We start from the raw sequence: 27260 nt of genomic DNA, 5'->3' as shown, positions 1-27260 counted from the left end.
TAGGAAAATCCCAAGGAAAAAGGTAGCAGTTGTGAAAGACCCAGAGTCTTGCCTTGAAGCCACAGGCAGGTACTTGATGGAAAACTCCAGTGCATGATTCACCCGCCTCCTGCCCTCGCCAGGGAGGGCAGCTCCCCCTCCCCGAGGTTCTCAGATTCCACCCGGGGAGTTGGTGGGTTCTGATCTGCTACTCTGGTAAGAGAGGTCTGCACCTCGCCCCACATATCCCCCATCTCTTCTTCCCTCAGGAGGAGATGGTAATATATGGGATGGGGGGGGGGTGTAAGGTGAAAAGGGGAAGGGGAAAGGGGTGAGGAGTAAGAGGAGGGGAGTGAGGTTGGGACGTGAGGCTCTGAGCCACCTCCAGGGTCCAAGGGAACAGCTCAGTGCACTGTGGGGGTATCTTGGGACGGTGCCCACTGGAAGAGCACCGGTCCACAGGGAGCTGGGGGCCACGGTGGGAGTGGGATGGGGGTGGGGGAGACTGGGGACTGACAAGTTGACTTCCTGAGGCTGAGGCTGGATGTTGTAATCCTGGTTCACAAACTTTTGGCCTCAGTCCCTCCTGTGGCTTTTGATATTCCTCCGTCCCTTCACTTCCCAATACACTCGTGCGCGCGTGCACACACACACACATGCACGCACACAAACACAAACACACACGTCGTGTTCTGGCTGGGAGTCCCAGGACGACTCAGATGGGATTCTGAGCTGGAGGAACAAGAGGAGGAGAGGAAGTGGAGGCCAATTTTCTTTTCAGTTCTTGACCCTCTCGGCAGTCTTCTAAGTGGCTTCCCCGGGACTGTCCTGGGGGCCTGAGGCACAGAGTCAAGCTACCACGGCGGCCAGGATTTGGGACCAAGGTGAGCAAGAAGTGGAGGGGCTGGATCTGTCTTCCCGGTCTCTGAGAGCTGCCCTGGAGGGGCTGGAGAGGTAAGATCTGGGAGGCAAGAGTTTGCAGAAATGTGAGTGTCTATGGTGGGTAGTAGGGGCAGGGGTATGCAATAAACTGAGCAGAGGAAAATTCTGATGTCTGGCACTCTTAGGACAAGGGGTGTCACACCAGCTCCCCACTGCAATCAATATCTGAGTTATTCAGAGATCAGCCGGAGTAGCAGGAAAGTCCATGGAGGGGGAGCTGACCCCAGGGAGTAGGCAGCAGCAGTGAGGTGGGGAGTGAGGGCTGGGGTCCTGACTGAGAGGGAGCGGTGAGGAAGAGTGGACAGGAGAAACCACGTGGGGCATTCCTGAAGGCTCAGGATTTGCATTTACATCATAGGTGAGCAAGCTCCTGCCACCCCCCCCCCCACCAGCTGAGCACCCCCAGTCAGGAGTCAGTGTCCCCCAGAAGGAGGAAGCCGCCCTGGCTCTGGGCTGGTGGGGAGGCATGGGTGTGCTTGGGTCCAGGGGGGTCAATTAGGGGGCTAAGGGAAGGCACGGGCAGCGGCCAGCTGAGCCAGGCAGCCCACGGGGTGTAAAGGACTCTGGACGGGAGTTGGGTTTTGGTGCCATGCACACAGGTATGTGTGTGCAGAGGGACGTGACGGGGACAGGCACCAGTGTGTGTGCAGGAATGGGAGATGGTATGTGGGTGTGGGCCGAGGCAGGGGCTGGGGCTTCCCCTGTCAGGACATCCCTTGTCAGTCCTATGCCAGACAGTCAAAGCGGACTGAGCTGGGACTGCAGCAACACGTGGGAGCAGCATTTCTACACTTTTCTGCTCCTCTGCTAGACCCTGGCCAGTCCTCCCATCTGACGGCATTGGCCAGTTCCTGAAAACAGTTGACTTTCCCGTCTCTGGAAGATTTCCTCACTGGGCAGCACTGAGCCCAGTGTGGGTGTTGGTTTCCTTGTTTCTGGAGGGCAGTGATGTGTGGTCAGGTCTGTCCCATGCCCCCCAGGCCCTTCCCCACTTAGCAAAGCAGGTCGGCAGGGTAGGGAGGTGATGCCGGGGCCAGAGAGGTGACAGAGGACCCTTAGACCCTCGGGCAGAGGGAGATCATCAGAAGTCATCTTGACTGTAAAGAAGACTGTTGTTAAACCATTCCTAGGCAAAAGGGCTCTGGGTAGATGGGCTCAGTGGGGGTGGGGTGAGGGTGGGGAGCACTGAGCTTTTGGCTTTGAAAAGCCACCCAAAAAAAGAGAGCTCTATACAGCTTGTTTTCATTTCTAATGTCCTATAGGACATTTCTTCCCCAAGTCTAACTTAAATCTCTCTTGCTATAATTTAAGCCTGTTTCCCCTTGGCTTACTATGGCTCTGGGCCAGCTTTCTGTTTTTACTTACTCTTGCTTTCATTTTGCCATTCCGGTTTTTCATTCTTACCAATAAATTATGCTCCTCCCAACTACACTTTTTTTTTTTTAACATGTCACATTAGTGTCAGTTTAACTGCTCATTTTCTCTTTTCGCTCCTCCACCATACCTGATACTACCCAATTCCTGGGCCCAAACTGGGTTCTGTCCCCACCCTTCTTGATTCTTCTCTTTGACCCTCTTCCTGCCTCTTTTCCAGCAAGTGTCCCCTCCTCCAACTGTTGAGAACACCTTGGCCCTGAAATAGCTGCCTCTGGGCTGGACCAGTAAGGCCTGTATCCTGACCACCCCCTTGGGGATCCTTGGGTTTGGGGCTCACCCTGAGCTCAGCTACCCTATGACTTGGCAAGCAAAAGCAATTCTCTCTCCTTGTATTTTATGGATCTCATTTTTGTCTCCCTACTATCTCTTTTGAGTGGGGGTCATTCTCTCTTCCAGGAGACTTAAAGCCCAGAGAGGAGGTGTGACTTGCTTAAGGTCACACAGCAAGTTAGAGACCCAGCTCCATCACTTACTGTCTTGGTAAGTTTATTCAAACCATTCAAACATAGTTTTACTGAGCACCTGCTAAGTGCCAGGTATTGTTCCTTAATCTCTCTAAGCTCCATCTTCTCATTTAGAAAATGGAGCTAGTAGTAATACCTACTGCAAAGACTGTTATAAGGGTGACATTTAATAAGGTATGTGATGGTTTGTATGTTTTCAGCACAGTGCTTACTTGAATGTTTTATTATTATTATTATTATTATTATTATTATTATTATTATGGCCAGATCGGGACTAGAACTTGGGTTTCCTGTCTGATGTTTTTTTGTCTATGGTTTTGAATTCATTGATTAATTCATTCATTCATTTCTTTGATGATGATTCAAGGGCCATTCCTCAGGTTGCCCCAGCCCCAATTCTGTAGCAATGTCAAATTTGGGGCTCATTTTTTCCCTTGGAGCCAAGCTCCCCTGTTCTTTCAGCCTGAAGCTCTTGTTCTTAAAGCCCTCATGGGGTCTGTGGGCTCCCTCCAAACCTGGGACTCTCTTCCCTCTCCTTCCCCCCTTCTATCCTAGGCTGGAGGCCTTTGATCCCCACTCGGTGCCTCTCTCCTCATCTTCCCTCCTGGGCTGAGCCTGCAGTAGAGGTCCCTGTTGTAGGTCCCAATACCCAAATTTGACTCAGACGTGCTTTTCCATTCCTGAGATAACCTGCACCCTCCAAGTCACCTTCAAAAATTTCCATAACCTCAGATGGCTCCTGCCCACGCCTTTCTAACTAACTTGGGCTTGGGCTGTTGCCTGGGCCAAAAGGACCAACAAATAAACATAGACTCTTCCTTAATAAAAAGAATCCCTTGTGCTTCTCTAGAGCTCCAGAGGAGCAGGGAGCGCTTGCGAGCCTCTGGTCACCTTAATTCCCCCAACACCCTTTGGAGGAGCTTCCTATGGCAGTCAGGGGCACCTCCTCCTGGCAGCTCTTGGGAAATAAAAGCAGATGTGGCCTCAGGGTGCAATTTTTTTGCGTGTGGGGGAAGGAAAGGAAGGCAGACACGGAATAGCAATGCAGCATGATAGGGTTGTAATTTATCTCCTGGCAATTGACAATTGGACAAATGGGTTCTGCTCTTGAGAGGGACTGAGAGTAAAGATGAGAGTGGACCATGTCATTTCCTGGCAGCCTGGGGAGCTTTGAGTTCTTGGGGAAGGCAGAGAGTTGGGAAAGGGCAATGACCTGCCATCATGGGCAGCCACTGCCAGGCCTCCCTCTGCTATGGGGATAACCAGCGCCCACGGGGGAATCACTCTGGTGACCGCTGGGTCTGGCACTGGGCCTCCCCAGCTGGTCGCAGGGCCAAGATGAAAAAGAAGTGGGTTCCTTTGAAAGCCTGCGCTTGGCCCCGGCACCCCTTCTGGGCCTCACTGGCCTTGTTCAGAGTTTCCACCTTCTTCCCCCCAAAATCAGATGCCCAGAGCTAGCTGGCTCCCATGTTTACCCTGAGGAAATCGAATGTCCTGGCACAGGGATGAGCACACAACTGGTCAGGGGAGGGCCGTGCAGTCACTCAGCCACACCTGCCCTTTGACCCCCGACACCCCTGGAAGCCTTTGATCCTTTCTGGCCTGGAAGCCAGAGGCTGGGCTGGTGCTGCTCACCGTGACACCAAGTAGCTGCGACAGGTGGGCCCACTGGGTTTGTGCCTGGGAGTAAAGTGGAAAGGGACTTAAATAAAAAGGCCCAAAGCAGAGTTTTAATACCAATTCTGTTCCCAAATTGTCTTGGGCAAGTCACTTGTCTCTCGGGCCCTAGATTTTCTCATCTGGGGAGATTAAGACTTGCTGTCCATTTGCTCTCTTGGTCATAAGGGGATATAAAAGTTGTTGAGAATTTGGGAAGAAAAGCAACATTCCCATAACAAAGATGCTGGTAGAGAAAGCAGGGATGGTAGAGGCATGAGCTGGGGTTTTACAGCTCGTTCCTTCTCCTCCCACCAGGCTTCACCTCTCTCACCATCCTGCCCCAGCCCGGCGGCCTCCCAGTCCACTCCGTGGCTATGGATGGAAAAGTGGCAGTTGAGGAGAATGGGCCTCCTGTGGTCTCCTGTGTCCCTGAGGAGGGAGAGAAGTTGGACCAGGAAGGCGAGGAGCAGGTGAAGGAGCGGGGCCAATGGACCAACAAGATGGAGTTTGTGCTGTCAGTGGCCGGGGAGATCATTGGGCTGGGCAATGTCTGGAGGTTTCCCTATCTCTGCTACAAAAACGGAGGTGGTGAGTTCACTTTGAGGTAGGCGTGGTGGGGAGAGCCGTGCCCTCAGGGCTGGGGCCCTCCGGCCTGGGCAGTGTGGCGAATGGAAGGAGGTCTGGAGTGGAGCAAGAGGACTTGAGTTTGAGTTCCAGCTCCACCACTAGCCTCAGTTTCCCCCTCTGTGAAATGGGGATGATGCCTCACAGGGCTGCAGTGAAGATTAAATGACTTTTTAATAAGCTCCTTTGTCAAACTGTCAAAAACAAATGTCAGTTGTTGTTAGGATTCATTCATTCAGAAGAGAACATGTTCTAATGGAGGGAGATGGATTATGGACAAATAATTATGGCAATTGGTGGTGAGTGGAGTGATAAGTAAAGTAGGGAAGAGGGATAGGGGTGGAAGGGGAAAGGGGTTTGAAATGTGGAACAGGGTGACTAGGAAAGATCTCACTGAGAAAGTGACATTTGAGCAAAGGCCTGAAAGAGGTGAAGGAACATGTCTCGTGGATGGAGATCAAGGGAAAAAGCATTCCCACTGAGGGGACAGCAAAAGTGCAAAGGCTCTGGGGTGAAAGTGCAACCGGCCTGTCCGAGGACAAGCCAGGAGCCAGGTGTGGCTGGAGTGGAAGGAGGGAATGGTGGTGGATAATAGTGGAGATAGAGAGGCAGCGGAACTCAGAGCTCACAGGCTTTGGATCTAGTGAGATGGGAGCCAGTGAAGGATTTTGATGAGAGGAGTGATATTATTTTTTCTGGTTTTTTAACATTTAAAGAAGCATAATTTTATTGTTTTTCAGCACTGGTTGTAAAAATTAGCAGGGTCATGGTGGAGAGAGGCCAGATTCATTTTTTTTAAGTGTGCAATTCAATGTTTACTAGTATATTCACAGAGCTGTACAGCAATAACCACAAACAATTTTAGAACATTTTCATCACCTCAAAAAGAAACCCTGTACCCTGTAGCAGTCCCTCCCTTTTCCCCTCCCTTCAGCTCCTGCCAACCACTGATCTACTTTCAGTTTCTATAAATTTGCCTATTCTGGACATTCTGTATAAGTGGAATCCTACAATATGTGGTCTTTTGTAACTGGCCAGATTCAGTTAATGCCTTTTGAAAATACCTTTATTCTTCTTCAGAAATGATATATGTTTATTGTAAGTCTTAGAAAAATTCCAGAAAGGTAAAGAGGAGAAACATTCCCATCTAGAGACAACTATTGTTTAATCATTCTAGACACTATATTTAATTTGACAAATATTTACTGAGCATATTTACACAGCATACTGCTGTGGATTTTAAAACCGATAGCTATTACTACAAACTGCTTGAACCGAGGACTCCAGAGAGATGGAAATGGGGTTTCTCAGGTAGGTCAGGGCCATGGAGCCAAGAACAGGAGTGGAAGAAGGTGCAGGAGGTTAGGAGTTGCAGGAAGAAGTGGTGGAAGTGGTGACTTATTCCTTTGTCCCAGGCCACAATGTTATGGACATATAGAATGTTGGAGCCAGGGCTAAAGATGATCGAGCCCACCCCCACCCCCGTTTAATGGAGGAGAATACAGAGGCCCTGCGACGTGCCCACGATGCAGCTGGTTAGTGGCAGGAAGGCCCTGGAGTCCACTTCTCAGGGGTCCCGATCAGGGCTTGCCAGTCTCCGGAGGTCTAGGAAAGGGTAGTAACGAAGGCCCAGGAAATAGTTTCATTATTTCAAACAAACTAATAATGGGTTTATGTGGGAACACGACCTCACAGGCTAACCCAAATGTCAGCTCTTGCTTTAAGCTAGAATTGTACTAATCCATTGTGGTAATAGGGTTTATCGCAAGTGGACCATAAGCCCTGATTGGCAGTTAAACATGATTTTTATTAATGCATGCAGAGAAATTAATTGGTTATTAGCTAATAAACACAGTTCTATAGGGAAAAATCTTTCCAAAAAAGGAAAAAATAATAGAGGTCTTCAGTTAAGAAAAAGAGGGGAACCACTAAACTAGACCATCCTTAAGAAATGGTGTACCCCAGAAGAAAATTTTATGAAATTGAGGAAAAGATTGATTGTCCAGATTGTTAGTGGTTCAGGAAGAAGCACTTGGCAGAGCTGAGAGGGGTAATTTAGAGTGGGGATGGGGATTTTAAACTAACCGCAAGCCCAAATCACCCTGTCTTCAAAGATCCTTGTGAGATATCATCAGGCCACTTGTATCCAGTGTGTGTGCAGACACTAAGAGAACTGTGAGACAGGTTACCCTCCCAAACCAAGCGTTGCCTTGAGGAGAGGGCGTTTGCACCTTAGTGTGTTGGAAAGCCAGGGAGAAAGCCAAGGACAGAGGATGCCCCTAAATGCGACCAGGCTCGGGCCTGGCACTGCCCTTTCAGGGTGGACCACCTACCCACACCCAGCACCAAGCCTGGTGGACCACCTGCCCACACCCAGCACCAAGCCTCCTGAGGTCACCCATCCCCCGTGGGGCAGGAGTCCATAGTCCAAGGGCAGAACTGAAGCCACCTCCTTTATCAGAGGGTAAGAGCACACAGCTGGTGGGAAGGAGCCTCATGGGCCATGCCCCATCAGCTTCCGGTCAAATGTTCCCAAGGGCATCCAGCCACATCCCCTTCTAGTAGACACTGCCCCCAGCCTAGTCCCTGCAACTACCAAGCAACTCAAACCCAAGTCAGTGGGGTTTATGCCCTAGTACATCCAGGCATTACCCAGGCTGCAAAGGCAAAAACAGAGTTGAAAAGGACTTCAGGTTCATGTGGGAGTTGAAAAAATGGTTATCAAATAATACATAATAGAAATAGATTCGTGTGTGTGTATAAAAGACTCTGGAAATAAATACAATGCTTTTTCCTTTCTGTCCCTTTGTGATTTCTATTTTTCCTACAAAATAACATGGATTACTTGAGAGGCATTAGAGATGGCCTCAGTTGTCATAGCCCTTGGTTTAGAAGGTTAACCTGTCCCAAACCCTCAATTTTTTCACACCTTTAAACTGTCCTCAGTTTTCTTGTTTGTAAAATGCCGATAATAACAGTACCTACCCCATGGGAGGTTGTTTTTTGAGGATTTTGATATTGGTAAAGCACTTAGAAGAGTCTATGATGCACAGTAAGCACCTAATAAATACTAACTAACCCATCGGCCCCACAGATAAACTTCCCAGGTGAGGCATGTTTAGTGGCACCTCCTGAAGTGCACCCCCTGAGCTCGGGGTTGTCTTCAGATTCCATTCTCAGGCACCTTGCTGGATGTCTCTGGAAGCCTGGCCTCTCATTGGGGTGTAGATCTATGCCTGATCACACAGCTGTCTGAAACCCCAGTCTCCAAGAATCTGCCTTGAACAAAAGGAAGGATGTTCTCTGCTGGGAGCTCAATTCAGAACAGAGCCTCGTGGAGGGAAAAAGAACCCTCTGAAAGTATTAGAGGGAAAATAATTTTTCCAATGTGTTTTTGTATGTTTTTCTCTAAAATGTACCAAACATGACAATTTAATAAGCAAGTAAAATTATACTCAGCACACGTTTTGGTTCTAAGAATAATAAATTGACTACATTTGTAAAGCACACCAGGAAAATAAACTGCATATTTTAAGATTTCCACCTATACTTCGATCCATTTCCCTTCAGAGGTCCTTGCCATCCTGCATAGGGTTCAGAACCAGAAATTTGCCACCTGTACCTGCCTAACCCCCTGACAGCTTGCAGATAGGAGGAAGGCTCGGACCTTGCAAGATTAAGGACTTGGGTGGTGGAGAGGACAGGTCCCCAGGAGAGGGGCCCAGGGCTGAAAGGACAGAGGCTGAGGAGCAGGTGGGGGCGTGGCTCAGCCCCTACCTCTCCCCTCTCCGCAGGAGCCTTCTTCATCCCCTACTTCATCTTCTTCCTCACCTGCGGCATCCCAGTATTCTTCCTGGAGGTGGCGCTGGGCCAGTACACCAGCCAAGGAAGCGTCACAGCCTGGAGGAAGATCTGCCCCCTCTTCCAGGGTGAGTGTTCTCCCTCCCCGTCCTTCCCGCAGCTGCCCCTCCATCCGTGGGGCCAGCTCTTCCCTCCCTCCCTCCACTGTCCCTCACCCTCCCTGCCCGTTCACTGCCGCTCTCACCCTTGGCTGGGTGCTGTAGGGGAAACAAGGAAGTACCATCAGAGTGAATCCAGGCTTGTGGGGCCAAAGCTTATACACCTGGGGTGGGGGGCACTCTTCAGGAAAACCATGCTGTACACAATTACAAATCCAAACTTAGTTGCAGAGCCTTGGAAGTGGTCCTTACAAGTGAGGAACCCTGAGCTTAATCTTTACCAGCTTCATGGAAAATGTGTTTCTGAGTATAGGGCCCTAGACGGATCTCCAAAGTATACAATAATTGTAATGATAGTGGCTAACCTCTGGTGAGCCCTACTATGCGTTGGGGCATATGCTAAACACTTTACATGAGTTTTCTCATCTAATCCTCCAATAACTCTATTAACCTCATTTTTGTAGAGAGGAAAATGAGGTCATTTCCTAAGGATTTGAACCCAGGAGCTGAAGGTCCATGCCCTTTACTCTCGACTATATTAGGGGTAGCTTCTGCTTTTCCTCTCTGGATTTGTCAGCACCGCTGTGAGTTGCTTGAGGCGTTCTTCCCCCACCCCTCTTTTGTTGACTGGGCCAGTCCCCAGGGTGGGCAGTGGGAAATACAATGGTTTTTCTTGTCCCTGAGAGGTTCCTAACATTTTTGAAATGGAACGAGAACACTTCCCTTCAGCCCAGTCCTTGAGGGAGTCCCAGGGAGCCCCAGGTCATCTGGGGTTTCCCCAGACAGGGGGCTGAATGGAAGTGGGCATGGTGGGGGACACATAGGCTCCAGAACAGGCTGGGATCCCAACCACCGAATAGGGAAAACGCAAGGCTGGTCTGGGGCTGATGCTTGGAGCCCTGGGGTTCGGCTGATGTCGTGGGGGCATCCAAGTGACCCCTGCAGGCGAGGCCATGAGAGGATGGGGCCAGAGAGGACAGGGTGAAGCTGGACCCACCCATGTTTCTCCTCAGAGTTCTAGGTCCTGCAGGAGTGCTGGGCCTCAGCCAGAACACACAGTTGCCCATGTCCTGCTCTGGACCCCAGCTGCAGCGGAATGTCCCACCCAGCGGGACTTCTCCCCAGGTCTCAGCAAGCTTGTGGGCCGGCACTGGCCTCCCTGGGACACATGTACTAAGTATCTCACCCGGTGCCCAATGGCAGGGTGAGCAAACAAACAGGCATTCCAGGGGGTGGGGGAAGGGAGGGCTGCTCTTTCCGCCTTTTCCAAGGTGAGGAGATCCCCAAGGTCTGGGATCTCTGGCAGAGGCTCACTCAGGGGAGAGCACCCAGGTTGGTGGTGGGGGTCTCAGGCTGCTTACTACCTGCATAATGGCCCCCACCCAGCCCACCCAGGGGCACACAAGAAACACCCCTTGCTCAGCCACACCGTTCCTCCTCAGCTTAAACAGTCACAGGCTTACAGCCCCACGTTATCCCTGCTCTCAGATAGGGAGGCTGTCCTCTCCTCCCCATCACCACCAGACACGATCGCCCCCTCCCCCCATCCCTCCCAGCCCCCCAACCGCCCCCGCGCTGTTTGGGCAGGCAGGGCACGGCGCGTTCCGGCCCGCACAGTGGACGCTTGTTCGTGTGTTTGTGTGTTTCTCTGGGTCTGTGTGTGCGCTCTAAATATGCCGCCTGCGCCCCGCCTGCTCCCTGGGGACCCCCCTGGCTCTCGGCGGCCGCGGCCACCCACCTGCCAAGGCCCGGCCCGCGGCTGCCCCGCCCCGCCGAGCCCCTCGCCACCAACACTCCGGGGCGCCCGCCCGGACGGGCCCCGACGCTCCGCAGAGACCCAAACCCGAGACAGCCCTGCCTGTCCCCAGTCGAGGGGCGCGAGCGTGCAGGTCACCAGATTAAAACCATCCCGCGGGCTCTCCCTGCAAACCGGTGGTTTTGTTTACAGTCAGCATTGGGTTTTCGACAAGCCCTCAGGCTGGAGGTTGTTCTTGAACAGTCAGACCAACGTTAAATAATTATTGAGCGTCCACTACCCAGGACCGAGAGATGGATGCGGCAGCGCCTCAGCGTCCCTCCCCGCTCGCCCCCACCCCACCCAAGCACTCAGTATAAACTGGGGAGGGGGCGGGGCGGCTGTAGCCTGAGGGGCGGGCGCACCAGACCCCGTAAGGTCTAGCTTTCACACACGTTACTTTTAAAATAACTGCGGAAAAGATTCCACTTTTGTAGAACATTGAGTGGGGAAGGGGGGGCTGTCACCCCAAATTCGTTTCTGCTAAGGTGACAGGGCGTACACAGCTAACCACGAGGTTTCCTGATGAATGTTAAAATAGAAGCGCCATTTGACACCTCTTTTGACACTCCTGCTCTTTGTTCTGCTCGTGAGATGACATTTGATGCTGCCCAGGCTCCAGGTTCCTTGGCGGCAGGGCCACTTCTCTCTTCCTTGCTGCTTTCTTCTTGTTTTTGCTTTTACACTGAGACTGATTTCCTACCAGTTTTCCCCAACTTACTCCTTTAATCTTCCTGACTCTATTTATTTTACAATCAATACATGGTTGTAGTAGAGACATTAGAAAATGAAGATAGGCAGAAAGAAAGACATATTGGGGTCAACTGAGATCCTGTCACCTAGAGAACCACTTGTTAACTCTTTGGAAAATACACATGCAAAAATATATTATAAAAATGGGATAATGCATGGAGTGTTCTGTAACCAGCTCTTCTCCTTTAGAAATATGCTGTCAATGACTTCCCATGCCAATAAGCAAACCCTGGTGGTTCTGTTTGTGTGGTACCTAATACCTTTCTAGGCACAAGAGGCAGTTCTGTGTGGCTATTTTTGCTAACACTGATCTCTTGGTTTCCCTCATCTCTCCCCACCTGCCCCTCCTGCCCCCTTCTGAAGGCATTGGTCTGGCGTCTGTGGTCATTGAGTCCTATTTGAATGTCTACTACATCATCATCCTCGCCTGGGCCCTCTTCTACCTGTTCAGCTCCTTCACCTCTGAGCTGCCCTGGACAACCTGTAGCAATTCCTGGAACACAGGTACCCATTGTTTCAGCCCTATGAGATGGCGCCTCTCCCTAGGCCTCAGCCCATGGTAGCTGGCAATGGTCAAACAATGGACTGCATGGCCGAACTTGCCCCAAAGCCTAGCCAGGTGGTGCCTGGGGCCACTGTGCTGCTGATCCTTCTGTGGGGCCTTTGGGCAGCCACCAGGAGGTGGTTGTGAGAACCCAGAGGAACTGTGAATGTGAATACAATTGCAAGTAATCCTCGCCTACTCACTCATTCATTCAGCAACAATTTATTGAGCACCTACTATGTGCTAAGCACTGTGCCAGGTGCTGGAGATTCAAGGGCGAGCAAGAGCAACACAGGCCCTGCCCTCACCAAGCTTACAGTCTGATGGTAGAAATAGACAAATGGACAAAGCAATTAGCAATTGTGATGGATTAAAGCAACAGAGGGCAGTAATGACAGATCAATGAGAGAGAGACACAAATTGGAAGGTTGTGGGAGATGGCTGCTCCAAGGAGGTGCTGAATGAGGCCTGAGGGTGAGCAGCATTCCAGGCAGGGCCAGGGCAGGCACAAGGCCTCAGTCTTTTGGTGTGTAGAATGGACAGCCAGGGATATCAGTGGAGAAGATAGAAGGTAGCTGTCCTTACGAGCCATCTGCCTGGGGCAGGTTGGGCCGTAAGTCTCAGTTGTGTCATGGGTTGGAGCAGTGGTCCGAGATGCAGCAAGTTCAGTGGGGACAAGAGCAGTGGAGGCCACGTGGGACAAGGAGCTGGTCTCCTGAATCCCTGACCCTCTGGAAAGCGGGGGCCCAAAGGAAGCTCCCAGGACTAGGAATTTTGGGGACCACCAGGCTGCAAGGCCAGAGCTCAGGGAGGACAAGGGTTGAGGCATCCCTGCCCATCTCATCCCTCACTGATACGTACCCCATCTTGTCTCAACAGAGCGCTGCATGGACTTTCTGAACCACTCGGGAGCTGGCACGGTGGCCCACACCGAGAACTTCTCCTCGCCTGTCATGGAATTCTGGGAGTAGGTGCTGGGACTGTGGGTCACATGCCTGGGGGCCCCAAGCAGAGGGAGTCTGGATGTCTGAGCCTGGGACTCTGCATGCATGCTTTCCAGCACTTACTCCCACCCCAACCACCACTGAGGGATGAGGGACCCTTGCATCTCTACTCACATTTGTCCACCTACACCCCCACACCAACCCAGAACCCACAAGTCCACCTAGTCTCACAAATTTCTCCATCCATGTCCACCTGTACATTCGCACACCTTCACATCCACTCCCCCATCTACCTACACCCACACCTGTCAGGTGGTGTACTGCAAACAGCATGGACTGGCTCAGGAGAACCCATTGTGCCTGTCTCTTCCCAACCCCATGTTCAGTGGCAGCTTGAAACTGGACAAGGTGGGAGAATTTATATCACAGAAATGGGCAGACCCAACACTCACACTTCACCTGTTCCCCCACACCTTCATGTCCATCCACACCCACACACGTCCACATAAATTCTCACGAGTCTACCTAGACCATCACGCTTGCCTAAAAGCCACCCACATCCACCGACACACACACATCTCTGCCTGCGCCCTCACGTCCATACCCAGCCACCCACGTCTCCAACACTCACACATGCCCTCCTTACACTCTGTCATACACACACACACACTCACTTCCATCATACCCATACACATCTTTAAAATAATAACACACATTAGCCCCTCCATTTGAATGTGCTCATCAACCTGCACATAAAAGCCCATTCCCCATACACTCATTCGTACTTCCCCAACCCACCCCACACACTCTCTCTCTTTCTCTATCTCTCTGTACAACAGAGAGAACTAGATGAGTTAGAAAGACCCAGAGCACCTGTGAGTGTACGGTGACTTAGCTTCTAACAGCCAGGGGCATACAGAGCACAGGTGGGAATGTGGTGTGGCCACGGGGGAGAGTTAAGGGCTGGGGCAGGGGCATCCCTGGACTGTGAGAGCCGTGGGGTCAGCTCGAGGAATCAGGAGACCTGGTGATGGAAGCAAGTTGTCTCCTATAGCCTTTCACCCCATTATTTATTTTCTCCATCCCACCAGGAGACGGGTCCTGGGCATCACCTCGGGCATCCATGACCTGGGGGCCCTGCGCTGGGAGCTGGCCCTGTGCCTCCTGCTCGCCTGGGTCATCTGTTACTTCTGCATCTGGAAGGGGGTCAAGTCCACAGGCAAGGTGAGGGGTTCCAGCTGCTGGCAAGCTTTCTGTGGCCCCCAGTGCCCCTGGGGAAATTTGCAGGGGTCCCTCTGGAGAACTGAAAGAAAGAGTGGTTTCAGAAAGATGCAGGTGAGAACAGGGGCCATAGCAGGAAGGCAGAGTTTAGCACTACACAAGGTAGATCTTTCTTTTTTAATAGGACTTGTAAAAACCTGTTTAAATGAGTAATATGCAGAGAAACATACAAGTCACACATTCCCACTGTCAGAGTTAATCACTGTACAAGCCATCAGTGTTGGTGGCAGGCTGAATCTGCTAATCCCTATTGCCTTCTGGTTTCTTTTATATGTACATCTATTCTGCAGGCATATTACCCAATTAAGGCCAAATACTCCTATGACTTACTTTTTCTATTTAACAACATATCAAGACCATTTCGTGTATGAACTAGCAAACAGAACTGTCTCTGAGGTGATGAGTTTCCTGTCATTGAAGGGATTCAAGTCAAGGGTGGCTTGTTGTGAAGAGATCATTCAGATTTGAGCACTATTTCCTACCCAGAGAATCTGAGACTGATGCTTCGTGCATTTTAAAGCTGGGCTGGGCAGAGTGTTGACTTCTCTTAACAGCCATGCGTCTGGGCTAGCAGCCCACACCCCCTTTCCTGGATTGTGCTAAGAAGAATGACAACAACAGTAATAGTGATAAAAATAGCCATAGTACTAATAATAGCAACAGATGGTGCCGCCCCCTTGGATAAGGAGCTGTGCTTGGTTGGGGGCAGAGGGGAGCACCCTTTGAGTATCTCCAGAATGCCAGAATACCAGTGTTTGCCAGAGCTCAGGCCACATCCACTCCCCCATCATTCAAGCCTGGAAAAGTACAGTCCCCACAGATCACTGTGCAGATGCGGCCACCCTCTGGGGGCACCCCACCCTCACCAGGGAGCGTGGGGAGAACAGCCAGAACAGGGGACTAAAGGAGACTAGATTCTGGATTTTAAAGTAGTCTTGCAAATGTGATGGGCTGGAAACTCGTACCCTCTCCCCTTCCTCCCTCCACCCCCTGGCTGATGCATATCTTGCACTTGGCTCCACTGGGAGCCTGGACTCCCTGGAATGTTTGAAGGAAGGCGTGGAAAGTTCCCCATACTCACCCCCCTCGATGACTCTAAGAGGGTGTCAGAGGCTGTGAGCTGAGTGTTACCCGTGCTCCCTGGGGCAGGAGCCGGGAGGACCGCTGGAGACTCCCTGTCAACCCCTGGCTGCTGTGTCCTCACCGGGAGTGACTTTGGCCTGCTTCCCCCCAGGTTGTTTATTTCACAGCCACGTTCCCCTACCTGATGCTCATCATCCTGCTGGTCCGAGGCATCACCCTTCCCGGAGCCTACGAGGGCATCATCTATTACCTGAAGCCAGATTTGCTTCGCCTCAAGGACCCCCAGGTGGGTACACGCTGGGACTGCTTCCCCAGATGCCAGGCCCCGCCCCCCACCCTGAGACCTGTACTTCGGAAAATCTTTTATTGCTTTTCCCTTGGTTTAAAAGCAGTAGATGCCCACTGGAGAAAAATTAGATAACATAGAAGAAAATTATGAGAAAGGAACTAAAAATCTCTTGTAATCCCACCACTCAGATATAATCTCTGCTAGTAGTTCAGTGTATTTCCTTCCAAACTTTTTTCCTAGTGTGTGTGTGTATGTGTGTGTTTGTGGTGTGAAAAAGAGAGAGATTTAATTATACGTAGCAAGACAGTTTTATATCCTTTTTTGTATAAATTATATAATAAGCATTTCTGTGTTGTTAAATTCATCTGTTTATTTCATCTTTAACAATTAGATAATATTTCCTCCATCCATCATTCATTCATTCAACAAAAGTGTATTGAGGACCCAGGGAGTGCCAGGAACTGTTCTAGTACCTGAGATAGGGCAGTGGGGCAAACAGACCCCATCCCTGCCGTCTTGGTTCACACCTGGTGACTATGTCATCCCTTACTTAACTCGTCCCCCATTCTTGGATGTTTAGGTGATGTATGTTTTTCACTGTTGTCAGTAACCTGTATTGAACACCTCATATATAAATCTTTGACCATGTCTCTGATTATTTCCCACAGCAGTTAGAAGTGGGATTACTAAATCAAGAGTATGCACATTTTAAGGTGCTTGAACTGTCTTGACTTTAGAGAAATGTAGATTCTCACCATCAGTGTTTGACGTACTCTTCTTTCTGCAGAACCTTGCTAGATCTGATTATAATTTAGTTTAATCTTGATAATTCGATAGGTCACAATAGTATCATTTTGTTGTTTTAACTTTATTTTTTGACTACTGGCAAGGTTGGAGCTTTTCCTACATATTTATTGTCCATTTGTATTTCCTCCTCTAGGACTCATCTGATGACATTCTTTGCTCATTTATTTTTTTCTTTTGGAGTCATTGTGGTCTTTTCTTTATGTTTTAATGCATCAGCCCCTTTGCCCCCAGGTCATAGCTGCCTGGGGCAGTATACTACTATACTAGTTGCATGAGTGGTGACTGTCCCTGGGGTATAGCCATAGGTTGCAGACTCAGGCTTGAGAAATTCAAGTTTACCGACTTGAATTTGGTGCTTATTAAGTGCCTACAGAACCAAATTAAAACAGGTCTCTGCCCTGAGGGGATCACTTTCTAGAGGGGAGGACAGCATGGTCATGGAGAGTTGGGGTGTAGGTGTGTGATGGTATATCTGGGTCTCTGGTCACCCCATCCTCGGGCTCCTGGCCCTGGGGGCTCTCCCCCACCCTTCACCTTCTTGGGGTCTCATGTAGGTGTGGATGGATGCGGGCACCCAGATCTTCTTCTCCTTTGCCATCTGCCAGGGGTGCCTGACGGCCCTGGGCAGCTACAATAAGTACCACAACAACTGCTACAGGTGAGCCGGGGGCTGCGGGCGGCTCTGCCTCTATGAACTGAGGAGATGGGAGGGCCAGGGGTGGGCTCTGGAGCAAGACCCACGACCTCGGGGCCTAGGCCTGTCTTGTTTATTATCAGGGTGTTACCAGGTGCAACAGACAGACGTTCTCGGTTGGTTTCCCAGACTGAACTTCTTTCTCCCTCCCTTTTCTCTCTTACTTTGTTCTCCTTACATTCTGATGCCTGATCTTTGTCTTTTTCTTTCGTTGTCTCTGTCTTCCACTTCTCTGCTCCCCGTGCTTCTCTTTTTCCCTTCCTTGCCTCTCCTCCCATGATTGATTTCCTCCTCTCTTCCTCTTTTCTGTTTCTCTCCTTTCCCCCTTCCTGGTTCCCCTGCCTCTGTGCCACCCCCCAGGGACTGTATTGCCCTCTGCTTCCTGAACAGCGGCACCAGCTTCGTGGCAGGCTTTGTGGTCTTCTCCATCCTGGGCTTTATGTCCCAAGAGCAGGGTGTGCCCATTTCTGAGGTGGCCGAGTCAGGTAGGTGCCTCGCTCTGTCTGGGACCAGGGGAAGGAGGGTCAGAGAGCCCGGAGCCCTGGGCAGAAAAGCAGAGCCTCACGAGCTGGGTTGTGTGGACCTGTGAGCATCTGGAGCTGCTCAAAGCAGAGGCTCCATAAACATGTGCAGGAGGCGGTGGGGAGGGAGAGAGGGACGGCTGGATGGGTGGATGAATAGATGAATGACTGGTATGCTCTCCAGAACAATGGATGGAATTACTGTGCCCTCTCGAGGCATCCTCCACCCCTCACCCCACACACACACCCAGTGCTTGGGGAGAGGGCTTTGGCTGAGGGTAGCAAGTGCCCTGGAGCCCACCTGATTGTGCCGTGTGCTGGCAGGTCCTGGCCTGGCCTTCATCGCATTCCCCAAGGCCGTGACTATGATGCCCTTATCCCAGCTCTGGTCCTGCCTTTTCTTCATCATGCTCATATTCCTAGGCCTGGACAGCCAGGTATGCACCCCAGCCCAGCCCTGCACTGCCCTGGGTACCCTCTTACCAGCTTCTGCATTTTCTGGCATGATTTTCCCCCTTCTACTCCCTTCCCCTGTCCTAAATGCCCTTTCCACCATCCAGGGCTGTTTCTTCGGGTTGGTTGGGTGACCCCAGGTTTTGAGACCCTCTTCTAAAGTAGAGCCACTTGCTTTGCTCCCCAGCCTTGACCCTTCCCCATATATGCTCCTCCCAGATGTTCCTCCAGCCTCCTTCCACACCTCCAGTTGCTCAGCTCAAGTCGCCCCAGGTCCAGCCCCACACCCAATCCCCGGGCCCCCCAGTTTCTGCCCTTCACACCCCTGCTTGCACTCCCGCATGTCGGTGGGGGTGAGTGGGGGTGAGAGGAGGCCAAGGCTGTGCTGGGGAGGGCCCGAGGCAGACAGCGAGCAGCTGCCCTCACATCCCGCTCACCCCAACCCCCTCCCGGCCCGCAGTTTGTCTGTGTGGAGTGCCTGGTGACGGCCTCCGTGGACATGTTCCCCAGGCAGCTCCGGAGGAGTGGGCGGCGTGAGCTCCTCATCCTCACCATCGCTGTCGTGTGCTACCTGATAGGGCTCTTGCTGGTCACCGAGGTGAGTGGGGCTGGGGGACTCACTTGGCTGGCCCTGGCCTGACCCCCGACCCTGTTGGCCCCTTGCAGAGCCACAGTGTCCTCTATTGGAAGGGACTGTTGACACCTGCCTTGCCTCCCTCCTGGAGAGGTTGTAGGGACACTTGTTGGGACAAGTGGAATATTCCTGTATTATGTAGGTCTCTTTCCAAATTGCAAGTGACAGAAACCAAATGCAAACTGGCTTAAGCAGAAAGGGGAATTTATTGGGACAGGTAACTGGAAAGTCTAGAGATAGTTTGGTTTCAGTCATAGTTGGATCCAATTGCTTTAATGATGTTGCCAGGAATGCCCCTCTATTTTCTGGCTCACTTTTCCCCTGGTAACTTCATTCTTAGGCAGATTTTCCTCCTGTGCTAAGAAGGCTGCTGCAGCTCCAGGCTTTGCTTCTATCCTCTAACCCACCCAGAGGAAAGAGAGGGACAGCCTTTTTCCTGAAAGTGCCAGCAGGCATCCAGGCCACAACATTAAGGCCTGGAGCAGGGAGAGATGGACACCCCAATCAAAAGAAGCATACCAAGAGTCAGTGGCTTCCCCCAAAAGAGGAGGTGGTGTCAGTTTCCAAAAGATGGGAGGCTGGACTGGCCAAAACAAATGTCAGCCACAATGTCCTGATTTCCTTGCAGGTATCAGAAATTGTTGTCTTGATGTTGAACAAGGGACCTGAGGGCACGGCCAAGCAGGGCAAACTCTTTAGATGCAAGGAGTGACCTCGTGTGGGCTAGGCAGGATGGCACCCCCATGGGTGTTTTGCCATCTCGTTGAGGGTCAGAGAGAGTCTCCTGCCCTCCACCCACCCACCCAAGGCCTCAGCTCCACTCCTTTCTCTGCAGGGTGGGATGTATATCTTCCAGCTGTTTGATTATTATTCATGCAGTGGCATATGCCTGCTCTTCCTTGCAATGTTTGAAGTGATCTGCATCAGCTGGGTGTATGGTAAGTGGGGCAGGGGCATAAGGTGAGAAGGGGGTGGGAGAAGGACCTCCGAGGCCCACGATGAGAGCCGGGATGCCCCAGGCCTCTGGTTTCCACCTGTCTTTGTACTGCGCTTCTGGTCTTGTTACTGAGAAGTTTATCCGTCACTTAGAGTGCAGTGCAATGATCAAAGTTGGAATAATGACAAGAAAGATTTCCTTGAATAGTGAGAGTAGTGATGATAAAAGACAATATAAAGTTTTCTTGATACAGAGGATGTCAGAGACCCTTCACTGGTGGCATCCTAGTCACGAAGGGCTTCAGGGTCACTTAGTCTGATCATCCACAAGTTCCTGCATCCCCTTTCCAACAGTTATGTTAGCACCCAGACTTTGCTTGAATACCTCCACTGACAGGGAGCTCATTCCTATGTTTTTTGTTAGCCTTTTCCATTATAGTTGTCATGCCTCTGTTTCTTTCTTTCTTCCTTCTTTTCTTCCTTCACTCCCTCCTTCTTTCCTTTCTTATTTTAAAAAAGTTTTTGCAATAATGTATTTATAACATAAAATTTCCCATTCTAACCGTTTTTCAAGCATACAGCTCAGTGGCATTAATTACATTTACAATGTTGTGCTACATCACCTCCATTCATAACCAAAGCTTTTTCATCCCCCCAAACAGATACTCTGTATCCATTAAGCAAAAACTTCCTTTTCTCCTCTCCTCTCAGCCTCTGGTAACCTTTATCTACTTTCTGTCTACTTTCTAAGCCTTCCAATTTGGTGTCCTTTCCTCTCCTTTCCTCCTATCTTCTCACCTCAAGCATGTGATATCTTCCTGATTTTCCTCTTCTCTTTGTCAAAACTTGTTTTCAAAGAGGATCTCATGAACTCAATCACAGTGAAGTGTAAATGGCTGATAAGCCTTAAAGTCACACCTCCCAGCAATATCTGGGTTTCAACTGGGGTTAAATTTAGAAGCCAAAGGAATGACTCTTTAGTGATAGGATTTCATGCATCAGAATAATTATTCTAATTATTTTGTATTAAGTGTAATTTGTCCTTTTGTGTCTGACTTATTTCTCTTAGCATAATGTTTTCAGGGTTCATGCATGTTGTAGCATGTGTCAGAACTTTATTCCTTTTTATGGCTGAATAATATTCCATTGTAAGTATCTGCCACATTTTGTTGATCCATTCATCAGTTGACGGACATTTAGGATGTGTTCACCTTTTGGCTATTGTGAGTAATGTAGCTAGGGACATTTCTTGTACAGGTATCTGTTCGAGTCCCTGTTTTCATTTCATTTCATGTGGTAATTCTATGTTTACCTTTCTGAGTACCTGAAAAACTTTTCCACAGTGGCTGCACCATTTTACATTCCCACTAGCAAGGTATGAGGGTTCCAATGTCTCCACATCTTCAACAACACTCGTTATAGCCCATATTTTTATTATATCTATCTTAGTGGGTGTGAAGCATTTCTTTCTTAGACTGAGCAGAATTCTGCCTTCCATTAACTTCCACCAACATCAAACCAACAGTGTTTGCCTTTTCAGTGCTGAGATAATGAACAAGTGGTGTTGGATGCCAAGATAAGCCTGATAACTATAGGGGGAAGAAGCCTTTACTAATTGAGCCTCTACTATGCACCAGGCACTGTGCTGCTTGTGTCCCATGCTATCTACACTCCACACATGGCCCTTTACAGGGGGGAAGGTGGGTTCAGAGAGGTTAGTTAGGTCTATTGCCTAAGCTCACACAGCTAGTAAGTGGAGGAGCTGTCATTGTACCCCAGGTCCACTTCACCAGGTTGGGGGAACATGGTGCCAGTGTCACAAGGACCAGGGCAGAGAGGATAAGTTGGTGGCACATACCAGGGCCTCAGAGAAGCCATAAGTAGGAAAGTTTTGATTTTGTATTCTAAGCCTTCCAATTTGGTGTCCTTTCCTCTCCTTTCCTCCTATCTTCTCACCTCAAGCATGTGATATCTTCCTGATTTTCCTCTTCTCTTTGTCAAAACTTGTTTTCAAAGAGGATCTCATGAACTCAATCACAGTGAAGTGTAAATGGCTGATAAGCCTTAAAGTCACACCTCCCAGCAATATCTGGGTTTCAACTGGGGTTAAATTTAGAAGCCAAAGGAATGACTCTTTAGTGATAGGATTTCATGCATCAGTGACCAGTGGGGCGTTATTTGGTGGGGGTCTTAGAGGGGCCCTCCAAGTGTCTTTACCAATCAGTGGCTCTTTACCTCTTGAAAGAGAGGTTCAGAATGACAAATGTGGAAACCTAAGGACCTTAAACAAAACAAAACAACCAAAACAAAACAAAACCAGCCAGCATTTTCACAAACATGAGTCAACCCTCTTACCAAGCTTTATCAGAAACTCAGAGGTGGTTCTTCTAGAGTCTAGAATCTCGATCTTTTTTCTCTTCTTTGCTCTCTAGCCCTGTGTGAGTTTAGTGTGATTTGCCTGAGCAGCAGAACCCTTGCTGTGTTGCTGTTTTGACCTGAAATCCAATTCATCTCTGCTGCTCAGATCAACAACAAGCATTTGGGTAGCCCTGGAGCCCCATGTTTGGCTCTTGCCACTCCTCTGTGGTTAGGATCTTGGTTCTTAGACAGGGGGACAGCAGATTATGCTATGTTAAGTGACTCTCTCCAGTGCACACAGCCTGGTGGTGGCAGCCCTTGCTCCCTTACCACTCCCTTGCCCTGTGACTGGGGTGCCAGGGACCCATTTCATTCCCTGTGCCCTGTTTCAGTGTCCCATCACAAGCTGGGGGTGAGGAGGGGAGCACAAAGCCAGATGAGTCCTTCCCAAATACCCACAAAGCTGTTCTTGCTCTCCTCCCCGACCTCGCCTGGTCAGGGGCGGACCGTTTCTATGACAACATCGAGGACATGATTGGGTACCGGCCATGGCCCCTGGTGAAGATCTCCTGGCTCTTCCTGACCCCTGGGCTTTGCCTGGTAAGTGCCCACCCAGTTAGCCCTTCATTCTCTGCTGTCCCCAGAAGACCTGGGGAGGTGAGGAAAAGAAGCCTGAGTCATGGGCTCTTGCCTGCGAGTCCAGTCTACCTAGGGATCCTGGTGCGTTCCCTTTTATGTGTTTGTTCTCCCTGCCCTTCTCCTCAGAGCCATCTCATCTATCTGTTTTGCAACCATCATCTTTCTAGTTCCTGCTCCTTCCTATTCTCGTGGTTCCTCACCCCATCTGCCTCATTTCCCAATCATTGGCCTCTTTCTGTCAGTCTGCTCTGAGCCCCTCCATCTCCCCTCCTTCCCTTCACATCTCTTCATGCCTCAGTCCTTGCCACGGTGATGCTGCAGCCAATGATTTGCAAGGACTTTTATCATCCCACCACATAGATGTCCACGGTGTAATTAATTTGTCCTGTCACTGGATATTTAAGTAGCTGAGGAAAGAGTTTATTGGCTGCCCCTTCCTCTTCCCAGGCCACTTTCTTCTTCTCCCTGAGCAAGTACACACCGCTCAAATACAACAACATCTATGTGTACCCTCCGTGGGGATACTCCATTGGCTGGTTCTTGGCTCTCTCCTCCATGGTTTGCGTTCCACTCTTCATCATCATCACCCTCCTGAAGACCCACGGTTCCTTCAAGAAGGTCAGTGGCCAGGGAAGGTACCACCAAGAGAGGTTGGATTCAGGGAGGGAATCCTAGCTGGGGCACAGACCCTGCGTGTGGGCAGCCCTTTGGCATCATGGATTCTTAAAAGAGAAGGGTCTTTAGGGACCAGTTCAATGGCTTCATTTTCTGAGATGTTCAAAGTCCTAGAGTTCTAGACTTGCCAAACTGGAAGGGACCCAGAGATCACCTGAGCAGGCTAACCTTGGGAAAACTGTCAAGGGGCTCAGGGGAAAACTAAATCACAAACAAGAACATGAAAGTATCCAGACACAGAAGGTTTGTAGATCACAGATTCCTTGCTCTTGGGAAACTGAGAACGGGCCATTCATGGTTTACTCCATGCACGTGTTCTGACTCGTTTTCTTATCTTCACTCTGGGTGAGGAACCATATGCAAAAGTCTCCCTGTTTAGAGTTTGGGGCATGCCTTCCTGGTGAGGGCTGTAGTCAGTGTCCCACAAAGACATTACACCTATAGAAATCTATCTGGTTACAGTAACAGAAAACCCAACCTGCAATGGTTTAAGCAAATAGACTTTTTTCCCTCACACATCAGCAGTCTGTATCTGAGACCACTGACATTTAGTTCGACTACTTAAAGAGGTCATCAGGGAGTGGATTCTCCCTATATTTCTACACTTCCCCCTTGAGTGTGTTGGCTTTTCAGCATCATGCTTGACCTCACAGTCATAGATGGCTCTCATGATTGCAGTCGTCAAGTCGGCATTCAAGGCTGGAAGAAGTAGGAGATGGGATGGACCCATATCTGTCCTTGGGTTATAAAAGCTTTTCCAAGTGTCCCTAGAAGAATTCTGCTTATGTCCCATTGCCCAGGGGTGGGGGCTGGGAAAGTGAAATTTAGCCTTTTCAGCTTCTACAGTAGAGAGAAAGGAGTTGGGAAAGGATGTTACATTGGCTAATAGTCAATGTCTGCTACATACTCATTCAAATAATAACAACAATGATAGTAATAGCAGCACTATTCATATTAAGAAAAATAATAGATACTTACTGAACACACAGTGGTAATAATAATAATGAGAAGAGCAAAAATGGACACTTACTGAGCCCTTACCGTGTGTGGGCACTGTTCTAAGTGTTTGATGTGAGTTAAGTAATTTGATCTTTACAACAGCTCTGCTAAGTGGATACATTATTATCCTTATTTAAAGATGAGAAAATTGAGGCACAGAGGGTAGAATGTGTTGACTAAGATTACATAAGCAAAGCCAGGATGGAAACCCAGGCAGCTCACACTCTGAATCACCATGCTATTGCCTCTTCTCTCTTCTCAAAATAGTTACTCATTTTTTTCATTCCTACTGCATCAAGCTGCTCCATGCACCTGCCCTGGGCTGGACCCTGGAAGACAGACGTGAGGAAACATCTTTGCCTTCCTCACCACCAGCTCCCACTCATTTGCCTCTTCTCTCCACAGCGCCTGCGACAGCTCATCGCCCCGGATCCCAGCCTGCCCCAGCCCAGGAAGCATCTTCACCTGGATGGTTGTGGCCAGGACTGTGGCCCCTCCCCAACCAAGAAGGGCCTCCTAGCTAGGGAGAAGGAGACCCACTTGTAGGATGTGGTTGGAGACTGGGTTGCTCCTGAACCAGGAACCTGGGTCAGGACTCCCCCTCGTCCCTCCTGGACAGCGTCTGCCTTTGTCCCCCACCACAGTCCTGAGAAACTGAGATGTCTGTGGGCACCCCCAGCCAGAGGCCAGACTCCTCCTCTCCTCTCCTCAGCCTCAGCAGCTTCTTCTGGTGGCTAACGAGGCCACTGCTGGACTATGCACGCTGTGAAGCAATTCCCTGTCGGATCACGCTATCTTATTTATGAAGGGGGATGGTTGTTTTGGAGTCTACCATCTGATCTTAACACATTATACTGTGAGGGAGCTCCCACTGTGGGATGATTCCCTTCGGCATTTATTATATTTGTACCTTGGTGGGAGCGGGTATAGTTCTAATTGGAATACACCCCTTGATCTGATTTGGAGATTCCCATGGAACATACCACATTGGATCTGAGAGTAGGCCAGGGCTGGTGATGGAGGCCCTTCACTGGGATTAACATTCTGAAGATTCCTGGGGAGGGAGCTACAGAAACAGGAGGCAAACCTTCACATGCCATCATCCACTTGAGTTGTTTTGGAAGCACTCTCTCAAGCTGGTACCAGCTCCAGCCCTAGTTCCACACTCTTCTTCTTGCAGTATTGTCATCAACTCATGGAGTGTTGGGATAGAAAGGACTTAGAGATGGTCCCTAGACTTTACAAACACATGGCATGCATGCATTTATTCTCCATGCCTATGCCCAGGGCAGACATTACTAATTGACCACAGATTCTTTCCCAAATCACAGTCCTTCCAAACACAATGCTCCAGGCAGCAACATTTGCCATTCTTGCATTCACCCCTCATTCCATGGACTAGAAAACTGAAGACTGAAAAGACAGCAACTTTTTCAAGTTCTTTCTGCTTCTTAGGGCCAGAGGTAATACTAGGAGACAAGAAGAGGTGGTCTCCTTGCTCTTAGGCCAGTGTTCTTCCATCACACCCTCCAGCCTTGGTTAACAAGCATGTATGGACCATCTCCCTCTGTGTGCTTGTCGTCTTTACCCTGTCCCATGTCTTTTCCATTACCCTGGCTTGGGGTGGAGGGAGGAGGTCCCTTTGTGGCGGGCGAGTGGCTCTCTCCAGATTAGGGTCCCCCTTGGTATTTCCTCTGCCACCCATGCTCATCCGACCAGACTTCCTCCTGAAACTCTTTCCATCTCCCCTTCCCCTGTGGATTCCGTGGACTCTGTTAGAGGCCCCTGGTCTCCCTCAGAGAGAGGGGAATGGGCGTGGGTACTCTTCTTTGCTGCCACCTATCCCTCCCTCCCCGTCCCCACATGTTCCTTCCTTGACCAAATCTCATCAGATCCTTCCCTGGCTGGGGAAGGCTTCCCGGAGGAAGGCAGGTCTTGGGTAAATAAGTTCAGTGTTCTTGTGTTCAGAAGGGAGTGGAGGAGGGGAAGAGGGAGGGAGGTGGGGGAAAGGAGTCTTACTAATTTCAGGACAGTTTCCTGGGGCAGGACCTGGGAGCTGGAAGAAGGAAAGCCACTGGGTGGGTGTTGCCTAGAAGTCACCTGGAGCCATTGCCTGGCAGCCGCAGTAAAAATCAGTGGTCGGACCATGGTGAGTCCTGTCCCCAACAGCTCCCAGGCACCCTGTGAGCATCTCCCATCCTTTGACAAGATCTATAGGGGCTTCTCAGCTTGTGAGAACAAGGACTTGGCACACGGAACAAGCAAGTGATCGGACTCCTGGATTCTTGCAGCCCCCTATGCCTCCCTCTGGACTGTTCCATGCACCTCTGAACTGGTTAGTGGGAAAGAAGGAGACCCAAGAGGAAGGGATGGAGAGGAATTCTGTTTCAGCCAAATTGCTGTCATATAGGAGACATGGGTGTACCCATAGAAAGGGAAGGATGAGGCAGGCATGGTGCTCTCTGCTGCCCCCTGGTGGCCGGGAGAAGCAGCGTCTCATTCCCCGGCCTGGAACCGTCAGACCTCTTAAGCCCCTTGACAAGCAGGAGGAATATCCTCACCGTCTGGGGAGTGAGTAAACAGTTCTCCTTCCCCATGTAAGCTCTTGCCCTCTGGAAGTGAGCACTTCCTTCATCCTCCTCCCCTGAGGGGAGTGGTGGTGGTGATGGGGGCTCACAAAGAGTTTGTGCTTGCTTTGGGGCAGGCTCAGCTGGCCGCGGAGGACGCGCAGCTTCCTGCCTCTTCTCCGGGGTGCACTGTGCTCTGTAAGCCTTGGGACTTTCAACCTGGA

The 27260-nt window shown here is 50.2% G+C and overlaps 1 protein-coding gene across 7 annotated transcripts; it reads left to right on the top strand.

Moving 5' to 3' along the window:
• Positions 1–473: 473 nt before the first annotated feature.
• SLC6A12 (solute carrier family 6 member 12) lies at positions 474–26180 on the top strand. Of its 7 annotated transcripts, none has more exons than XM_037845682.1 (16): positions 474–863; positions 2755–2838; positions 4797–5069; positions 8876–9034; positions 11976–12116; positions 13036–13123; positions 14192–14324; positions 15616–15750; positions 17115–17218; positions 17615–17739; positions 18100–18212; positions 18689–18826; positions 19698–19800; positions 22656–22756; positions 23243–23413; positions 24875–26180. In XM_037845682.1, exons 3-16 carry the CDS (start codon positions 4856–4858, stop codon positions 25013–25015), a joined length of 1866 nt encoding a protein of 621 aa, XP_037701610.1. In that variant the 5' UTR covers positions 474–863; positions 2755–2838; positions 4797–4855; the 3' UTR covers positions 25016–26180. The 7 variants fall into 7 exon arrangements, with proteins under 7 accessions (XP_037701610.1, XP_037701608.1, XP_037701611.1 ...); XM_037845680.1 differs by having other exon boundaries at positions 474–933; XM_037845683.1 differs by lacking the exon at positions 2755–2838.
• Positions 26181–27260: the final 1080 nt, after the last annotated feature.

The sequence above is a fragment of the Choloepus didactylus genome, chromosome 8 (genome assembly GCF_015220235.1).
Source record: "Choloepus didactylus isolate mChoDid1 chromosome 8, mChoDid1.pri, whole genome shotgun sequence".
Taxonomy (NCBI): Eukaryota; Metazoa; Chordata; class Mammalia; order Pilosa; family Megalonychidae; genus Choloepus; species Choloepus didactylus.
Note: the sequence above shows the minus strand (reverse complement) of the source record. Positions and strands in the feature narration are given on the sequence as shown.

Bases quoted from the DNA above. Each gene is read 5' to 3' on its own strand.
- SLC6A12 (XM_037845683.1), top strand. From the start codon at position 4,856: ATGGATGGAAAAGTGGCAGTTGAGGAGAATGGGCCTCCTGTGGTCTCC. The intron at 17,740-18,099 runs GTAGGTGCCTCG...GTGTGCTGGCAG, and splicing joins TTCTGAGGTGGCCGAGTCAG to GTCCTGGCCTGGCCTTCATC. The intron at 18,213-18,688 runs GTATGCACCCCA...CCCGGCCCGCAG, and splicing joins TCCTAGGCCTGGACAGCCAG to TTTGTCTGTGTGGAGTGCCT.